This window comes from Etheostoma spectabile, chromosome 5 (genome assembly GCF_008692095.1).
Source record: "Etheostoma spectabile isolate EspeVRDwgs_2016 chromosome 5, UIUC_Espe_1.0, whole genome shotgun sequence".
Taxonomy (NCBI): domain Eukaryota; kingdom Metazoa; phylum Chordata; class Actinopteri; order Perciformes; family Percidae; genus Etheostoma; species Etheostoma spectabile.
In genome coordinates, this window is record NC_045737.1 from 17,975,329 (window position 1) to 17,984,903 (window position 9,575).

Genomic DNA, 9,575 nt, shown 5'->3' on the forward strand with positions numbered 1-9,575 from the left:
ACATCCCAAAATAAAAAGTCTACTGAAGCCCCAACTAAGCAAACTGACAAACCTTTTCTCCTAGTTTTCCACTTTCACCAATTTTGCCAGGTTTACCCTCCTGACCCTGGTGGAAGAAAATCAAACAGGGTTGTAAGTTGATAAAAAAAGAATTTAATTAAATTTGGAGTTGATTGCTGAGACACTCACCCTTACACCAACCAGTCCGGGAGATCCAAGAGGTCCTTCTTTTCCTTTTACACCGATTTCCCCCCTGTCTCCTATTGTGCCTTCTTGACCAGCATCCCCTTTGTCCCCCTGAGAAGAGTAGCACAAAGTCCAATGAAAAAAAGTGGTCACAGAGTTGAGATAGCGTAGCCAGGATTTTGGCCTGTTAAATACAGTATTCAGACTGTAACAATCATTACTTATATCTAATAAAAACTGTTCACAACTCAAAATTAGTAAATACATAAATGACAAACAACCTTCACTAAATGTAATATATCGATGTAAGGTCTGTCTGTGCTTACAGGTTTCCATGACATTCCACATTTTCAACTGACCCAATGTCTTTAAAAAGGCCCCCCATATTCTTGAATTTTGATTGTGGAACAGTCAGTAAAGGCCTGATCCGATGACTACAGAGTCCTGCCTGTCGTGTATGGTGTTAAGAGTCTACCAATTTGAACAGCAGCAGTAGGTTGTGAATAAAAACTTAAATTTGATCTTGTATTCATGCGCCGCAAAGACGAGAAGCCAGAACAGTGGAGATCTGAGCTCTACAGCAGGCTTCACATAAAAGTCTTGATGCAGCGTTCTGAACTAGCTACACTTCATACAGTGGCAGCTTAGACATGTAAACAGAGAGTTACAGTAGTTTAGACAGTTTGACACAAAATCATTTATTAGTGAGACACAACAGGCTGTAGTTTGGAAATATTTCTAAGATGGAAAAAAAGGACCTTGGCCAAACAACATTTAATAGAATAGAATAGAATAGAATGCCTTTATTGTCATTATACACAAGTACACGGGTACTTGTGCAAGGAGATAAAGCAATCCTTGCAGTGTTGACACAAAAAAATATAAGATATACAGTAATAAATATAACAGTATAAAATATCAAAATATAAAGTCAAGATAAAAGTGTAGTGACTGTCTAGTGTAGTGACAAAAAATATAAGAAATAAACAGTTATAGAAATATCAAAAATATAAAGTCAAAGATATAAAGTGTAGTGACTGTCAAGTATAACAGCAGACAAGCAGTTTTGTATATGGCTAACACGTCCAACTGACATAGATTAGTTCAAGGGAAATGTATAGCAAGGCCTGTCTGTGTAACAAGAGTAGGAAACAAGACCCAAAAGGATAATTGTCTGTCCATGTGGAAATATTTGAATAAAGAACAAGACTGGACAAAGAATTCAGCCCCTTTGGAACGTGAATGTATTGAATAAAAGGAGCAGAAGTAAAAAGATATTTTCATACAGAAGCTGAGAAACACCTGTCAGGAAGACAGGGTAAAGACCAGCGCAATGTGGTCCCACCTGCTGAATATTCTAGTGAACAGCTTGAAGTCTACAACACACGGACAAACCTGTAGTTCGATTTTCTGTTAAGATATGGTTTTAGTTTTGACTTCATGTTAAAATTTCAGTAGCTTCTGCTGTAATCCAAGTGCTGTATCCAAAATCCACCTTGTTTCTTCAACTTCTTCTTCCTCTTTCTCTCCATAATCTGGTCACCCTGCTTAACCTAGGCAGCCTAATGATACCACCCCAGGAGACAAATATGGCTTCTCTCTGAAGCAGCTGATAATGCAGATATACAGTACAGGCTTTTGTGATTTGGTAAGACCCACTTGACACTAAGCCTGGAAACAAGAATTAGGTATTGAATTAGCTACAGACTTCTGAGAGGAGGCAGTCAAAGTAATGTTAAAATCCTCCAGTTATTTGTTGAATTTGTATTTTAAATTGCACAGAGTAATACAACAATGAAGCATGACAATGCACTGATTTTTAGTTCCCTAACTGTTAATAACACAAATCCCTTTTGAGCTGCCGTTTTCCATCAAGGAGCTGCACAGTGGCCAAGAACCCTTCAAAGTAGTTTACTCTCCTAACAGAAAACGTCCTGTAGAGCTGAACCGACTCTCAGGTTGAGTCTATTCTAATACTCAGTGTTCTCTTTGCTCACAGTTTACCACTTTCTCTAAGCCAAGCAGTGTTTGTAGGTCTGTCAGCCATAGATTCAGCAGTCTGGTTCTGCTGAATAGGCGGACTTTCTGTGCTCTCCATCTATTTTTCTTCTGTCACAGTACTTGCCAGAATTTAGAGCTCTTAAAATAGCCCTGCTATCTGTTTTCACTAAGCATCAACACAATGCAGCTCCAACTGTACTGTACAAAGACCAATACCTCACAAACAATAGTCGACTGGCCCTAATTACAATGAGCTGCTATGGTAAACCGGAGAGTTCGCTGGGTTCACAGACATATAGGAATCAGGAAAGAATGAATCTGTTATTGACAGCAATTTGATTACAGGCCAAAGTATTAAAGCAATGTTTTCCATTTACCGTGGGCCTTCACACTAAAAAAACATTTGGCTTCTTATGTTATGGATAAATCAAATTTTAAGTCACAGTATGTCTTTTTTAACTTGCCTTGGCTCCATCAGGTCCATTCTGTCCAGCCTCCCCATCAATGCCTGGGTCACCCTTATAGACACATCATAAAAATATTATGGCTGCAATATATTTTAGTGTTATGCGGACAGTGATCACATGAAACAAAAACAAATGCGTAGCAAGCCAAACTGGCAAATTGGCAAAACCTTATTTAAGTACAATTTTAAAACAACCATATCACTTTGTTTACTCTGTGTTGCAGGTTACATATCTACTAATATTTTTGAGGCTTTGCCATAATAAATCAAGTGCACTTGAACTCATCAATACTCTACAGAAAGGATACTCACTCTCTGGCCAAACAAACCCTGCTCTCCGATGTTGCCAGGTAGACCGATGGCACCCTGATAGGAAAAAGAAGCGTGATGGTTATGTCATTGGTGAAATGTTGTGTCTCTTGATGTACAACGTTACTAAAGTAAGTAAGGAAAGGCTGGACTACAATAGAGCTGTTTTGAGCAGTTAATGAACATTGAACTGCTCCACATTTTCTGTGGGAGATGGTAACTCCCTGTGGGGTGGTCTTTGGACTTATTCACTTTGTAAACCTATTACATAACATATTTACAGTGTATACATATTTGTATATTTAATTTAACTGAGCTTTCTTGTTAGTTAGGTAGCTAACTCCTAACTCTTAAGCCAACTAGCTTAGTAAACAAGCTTAGTAACAAATAAACCTGATAATAATTTCTGTAAAAAACACAATTTCTGTGTGTTCTTTTCTTCTTTAACCCATGGCCATGACCATTTCCTGCAACAAAGGCTATTGTGATGTCATTATCTCTCACACACATGTTCATGGTGTGAAACACAAACACAGGTACACTTTCACCAGCCTGAGATCTCAATAATCAACAGGACCTTCACCTTCTCTCCAGATTCACCAGGCAGTCCTCTCTCTCCATCCTTCCCTGGCAGCCCCTGTCAACAACAGCGACAGCCTTTAGTATTCTGTGCTAACGTAAAAGTCAGTAGGAGTTTACACCAGCTGTGTGATCAAGCTCACCCTCTGCCCCATCTCCCCCAGTGGCCCAATCGTTCCTGGTGGCCCTGTTGGTCCCTGCAGCATCAATAAAAAGGTTAGGAGTTCTTTCTAATCTTGGACAAATGCTTGTGAAAGTGACAGTAAAGGGGGAAAAATGTGAAAAGAAATAAGAACCAGGCAGAAAGTGTGGATTTGTGGAGATAAGTTAATCTGCAGGGCTAAGAGCCTTCAAAACACTGAGCCAAAGATTCAGTAAGTGATGGAAACAGGCCTGCTGTTATAGAGACCCGTTCAGGCGATAATAAAGCTGCCTTTCCAGGAAGAGAGAGATGTAAATCAAATTGTCTCGGACTGACTACTTCTCAGCTTGTGTCTGTGAGACTTGGGCAGAATGAGAGAAAGAGGATTAGGTTGTTCAGTGTTTTTTGACCAGGATATAGGGTTTCTAAGAAGCACTGAATAAAAGGTGTCCGAAGGGGTAAATCAGTGTTTACATGCAAAGGGAAAGAAGAAAAGTTCACAGTAGGTGCATTCATCCATACATAAATAATAAGATACTATGGTTTCTTCCTTTAACATATGCTGTAACTTTTGCACTCATATTTTTATATAGTTGAAATAGATGGAGTAAAAAAACAGAGAGAAAAAACATTTCCATAGAAGGTATATGGTAATGGTGTTGATTCTCAAATATGGAACCACAATTAATGTAAATAAATAATAAACTCACTGGCTCTCCTGTAATTCCTTTGGCCCCTGGAGGTCCAGAGGGTCCTTGAACACCCTGAAAATAGCACAGTCAATTATAACACAAACACTATTAGTATTCATAAACATTGAAATTCAACAGCACCCACTAGAGTAACAGTTTGACACACAGGCCTCACTCATCCACCAGTGTTCCCCAAAATGAGTCCACCCCAAAAATCAAGACTGACCTAAAAGAGACCTCTGTTAGCCCCAATCACTTACTGGAAATCCCTTAGGCCCAGCTTCACCTGGCTCGCCAAGCTTTCCCTGCAGCAAAATGACAGATGGAATAATAAGTTCTACTCTGAGAGGACAACATTGAGTTAGATTTGAATAGTGTTGTTTGTTATTTCAACAACTTGTCAAAACCATAAGGTTGAGAAACCGGCACAGTCAGCGTAAGACTGGGGCTCTGTTCACTTTCATGTGTGTTTGATTGGATTGGAGCAGCGCCATAAACAACAGCACAGTTTTACCAGATGGACAAAAGAATGGAGATGTGCATCCTACACAATTAAATACTATTATGTGACATCAAGAACACAATTCATACCAAACTGTATGAATGCTTCTCTGTGCATGCGTTCATGAGACTATTGTTGTACTCTTCACTAGAACAAACGCATCAACATCAATCTATTTATACTGGATACTAATTCCATCAGGACTTCAAAAGGCCAAATGTAACCCTGATTGTGCTAATACTGCTAATAATGTCATTACAGTTACAAGGGGATAGTAAAGTAGTCCAATTTTTCCTACCATCTCCCTTGGGAGGCCCAATTTTCCTGGTGGACCATCAGGGCCCTGCAAGGAAAACATCCAACTCAGTTAACTAAGCTGTCTGAAAATCCCCCAGAGTTAAAATGTTCCCCACTGCCAAGCACCACCAGCACCATCAATATGTTAGTACTCTTTTATTTAAGGTTCTGTTGTTAGATTTGCAGCTAACAGAGAGTGTCGTCTAAAGATTCTTCAGATGATAAAAATAGTTGCTTGTTAAAGTTCTCATGGTTTTGTTTATCCTAGCTTTCAATGGGACACATGTGATGTTTGCAATTAGCAAAGACATTTCTCTAAGGCAGTTTTGGTATGTCAAGTAACATTATCAATACAAGAGCCACAAACTGGAACTAAATCTGAGACTCTGAAAATTGTTTATTAACCATTGTCAACTTTGAATTTCTGACCATGTGCTCACCTTTACTCCAGTGGACCCTTTCTCCCCCACTGGGCCATCAGGACCCCTCAGACCCTATAGAAAGAAATGAAAGTTTTTACTTATAGAAATTTTGGGCAAATCTGGCCTTTAACTGACCTAAGGCACACATTGTTTAATATTAAGTCAATGAATTTGGGCTCTTACATCTCCATTTTTGTCATCCTTATTGATTGGAGCCTGGGAGGCAGTTTTCTTGGTTTCATTGTGGTTTAGCCCACATAGAAGAGAAAGCCATCAAAGATTGTGGCTATACTTGGCATGTGCGGATTAGCTCCGAAGCATGCCCTATCCACACTGTGTAGACTTTGTCCCCATTTTCCCACGATCACACACACTGGCAGCGCCTGCACACTGCCGTTATTGTAAAGACGCCTTGGGAAAAGGTCAAATCCTGCAGCTGATTCATCTTGGCCTATAAAATTCAACCAACCAAATTATTCAGAAAACATTAAAGGACTGACTGTGTCTTTTTCCGGTTGTTCATCTAAGTATGTTATATAAAAGTGATTTAAACCGAGCCAAAGCAGAATACGACTCTTACCTATACAAGGCCTTGACATTTTTATTGTTGCTTGGTAACCATAGACATAAACGTAGATGTGTTTACTTACGAGGGACATTTTTATATTTTTAGATTGATGACAGTTATCAGAAATGTGAAACATGTTGAAATATAAAGTAAAAATATTAATTACATCTAATAAGCTTCACGATCATCCAAACAAGTATTTTGAAATATTACATAAAAAGCTGACCTTTTTTGACGCCTTTTCTTTTTTTTAAAGATTTTTTTAGGGGCATATTAGGCCTTTATGTGATAGGACAGCTTAAGACATGAAAGTGGAGAGAGAGGGGGAACAACATGCAGCAAAGGGTCAGAATCAAACCTCTGCATCGAGGATTACGCCTCTTTATATGGGCGCACGCCCTACCAGGTGAGCCTCCCAGACGCCCTCTGCCAGCATTTCAACAACTTTTGTTATTATATAAAGACATCAAAATTAATTAATTCATTTAAAAATCCTTCTAGTTGATGTTTTGTCTAATAATGAATTGCATTTGGCCATAAGAGTGATATTGTTACTTTTTTCAAGTGCAATTAAAATGTATTAAGACACACCTTCATTGTACTAGGGAAGTCAACTGTCATTGTCCCCTAGACCCAAAATAATCTTAAAAAAGCACATACATTTTTGGAGGGGAAAACAAAATGAACTATATGACTTATGAGAACAACATAGTTTTATAGTGCAGACATGTACCATCAATCCCTCCTTCCACATTTTCTGTGGGAGATGGTAATTCAGGTTAATGTTCATTAACTTCCTTCTTTTCAGATTAATTCAACTCCAACACTTACTGACACTTACCTTACTCCCCCCTCATGCTTTTTTTATTTTTATTTTTTAAGTGCAACAATTTAAAGGCGTTTCTCTGGAGAGCTCAGTAAAACCCTATAAAAAATGATGGTAACGACTTGCTTACACATAAGAGAAACGCATCTTGTAAAGATTGCTTTAATTTCAGTCAGTGGAGTCAGTTTGGATAGGGACATAGACATTTGTAAACAAAATTGAATTACAGGGTGACATAACGTTTAAGTATGACTGATGTATGACTAAACCCTCTTACGGTAAAAATTGTAACCATAATAAGATATAGGCGCAAACTAGAAGTAAGAGGATTGGGTACAACCTCCAAGTAGCTGTCACTACTTTTCTTGGAATCCTAAGATTAATTTCTTGTGCTGCAGTGCACATATTGCTTTCCCTCAGACCACATTTTTTACACGTATCCTAAGGAATAAAGCTTTTATCTTATTTTTATCTTTTTGATTTGTTTTTATATTTCTTTGTTTGAAAGGGTTAATCATTCACATCATTAACATTAATCAACATGAGCACAAAGTCCAACAAGTAAATGTGCCAAATTTAGCAATTAATCTTTTTAATCTTCAGTCCCTATCTCACAATTTTAATTGCAAATCATTAAGCACAGGAATAGACTGTTACGGTTGTTTTCCCAATTCTTGTTGACTAGGAGACTGGAGTTTAATCATACTGGTCTTAATTCTATTTCCCAAAGCCTTGATGTAATTTTAAGATATTATGGTTACATTTGTGAATGCTTGTGATGTCAGGAAGGCCATGTAAAACCAATCAAAATAAAATGCCTTAATAATACCATGTATTCATGTTAGATTAATTATTCATTTAGTCCAATAATCCTGCTGTGCAACTATGGGCTATTTTCCCAAAGTAGAAAACTAAATCATGGAAAAGCCAGTGAACACAGGAATCATTCTGAGCTAATGGCAGACACAGCCACACACATTTCTTGTACAGAAACTTTATGGTGTTTTGTAGAGCTTCTTAGCATGTTCAGAATCAACTTTTTGTTACTATGTACACATATATAGTAATGTATGTTTAAAGTCTCTTTTCTTTGGATAAGATTGCTAAGCAATCCTTGCTGTGGTGTTTTTGCTCTGCACTTCAAAGAGATTTAATTATCCGTGGATTTTATTAGTGACGTTTGGAGCTCCTCTGCTTTGTGCTCTTTCATGGTCTGTTTTGCTCATGTTACCTACTGTGTGGCCTTGATTAACTGCCACTTTGCTTGTTTGAAAGGCATGATGTCCCTTTCTTTCTCATGGGCGGGTCAAATTATTTGGTTAAGCAAAAAAGAGAAAGGGGAGGTAACCTTACTCCTTATAAGGGGCAAGATACCCAAGGCTTGGTTGGCAGGCTGTGGGAACTCATATTCATGTTAAAAACCTCATAAATTGAAGTGTTCATGCCATGGGACCTTTAAAAACATTTACCAATTAGCACTGAACACAAAGTAAGTTGATGAATGTCTTGACAAAATGTCATGGCAATCCATAAGATAGCTGTTTACATATTTCAGTTTGGTTCAGAGTGGCCAACCCTAGAGCAATGATGCTAATTCAATGAACAGAATGTATATTGACTTGTTGCTTCATATTATTTGGTAAAAAACATGAGTTATGTGTCAACTAATTGGAAAATAGTATTATAACACCAATTTAAGATACTTACCCTCATGCCTTTGGGTCCTCTGATGCCAATGGATCCCTTTGAACCAAGAGGCCCCTGAATGTGTGTGAAAAAATATTCTTTGAGTTTGACTATAGCAAACCATGGAAACTAAGACACAAGAGGCAGTTGTCTAAGTAAGTGGTTCCCAAAGTGGGGGGTCCTTGTGGGGATTCCAGGGGGTCCCCAGCAAAAAGGGGAATCATTTTTTCACTATAATTCTAACCATGAATAAAGCAATGATAGAGTGTGTTATTATGTTGGTCATGGGTTTTATACACTTTTTGTAATAATGATAATGTCTAAAAGCAGAAATCCTATCAGATGGCGGACCCTGGGACGAAATCTTATTGAATGGGAGTCCATGGTCTAATTTGGGTCAGTTTAGGGGTCCTTAAAGATAAAAAATTTGGGAACCACTAATCTAAGTTTGATTCTATGACTTTATTAACGGCGACAAGTACATTGCAGGTACATTGAAAGCAGAATTAGCCATAGACATCATATTCTTTTTCTAACCAAGCTATTTTATTACTAATCAGTTCAGTTTTTCAATACAATGTCAACTAATAAAATGCTGTTTTTAGTGCTTTTATAGAGATTAGACTAATATATAGAGTGAATAATGGATTTTTGTTAAAGAGTAACTTGTGGAAAACTAGCTGAAAAACTTGTTTTTGCTGAAATACAGTGGTTCAACTTTGTTGCAGTGCTGTATGTGTGTACTTCAGGGTGTGTCTGTACACTGCAAACTCATCTGTTTCGTAAGCACTTTGTCCTGTAACGTATGTTGGGCCTCCATGGTGGTTTCTGTTGTTTGAGTGTTTAACTTCTGTTTTTGCCTTTGATTTTGAAGTTTTTTTATTATTTTGATGAGTTTT

General features: G+C 37.8%; 1 protein-coding gene across 3 annotated transcripts in view; it reads right to left on the reverse strand.

Annotated features, from left to right (window-relative positions):
• col27a1b (collagen, type XXVII, alpha 1b) overlaps window positions 1-9,575 on the reverse strand; it is a 68,829-nt gene that overhangs the window by 13,767 nt on the left and 45,487 nt on the right. For all 3 annotated transcript variants that reach the window (XM_032515453.1, XM_032515452.1, XM_032515451.1), the window contains exons 28-38: window positions 8,698-8,751; window positions 5,615-5,668; window positions 5,176-5,220; window positions 4,636-4,680; window positions 4,394-4,447; window positions 3,685-3,738; window positions 3,546-3,599; window positions 2,966-3,019; window positions 2,652-2,705; window positions 190-297; window positions 53-106 (exon numbers count right to left, since the gene is read on the reverse strand). In XM_032515453.1, the coding sequence (XP_032371344.1) occupies window positions 53-106; window positions 190-297; window positions 2,652-2,705; window positions 2,966-3,019; window positions 3,546-3,599; window positions 3,685-3,738; window positions 4,394-4,447; window positions 4,636-4,680; window positions 5,176-5,220; window positions 5,615-5,668; window positions 8,698-8,751 (630 nt within the window). The remainder of the gene's footprint in view (window positions 1-52; window positions 107-189; window positions 298-2,651; window positions 2,706-2,965; window positions 3,020-3,545; window positions 3,600-3,684; window positions 3,739-4,393; window positions 4,448-4,635; window positions 4,681-5,175; window positions 5,221-5,614; window positions 5,669-8,697; window positions 8,752-9,575) is intronic.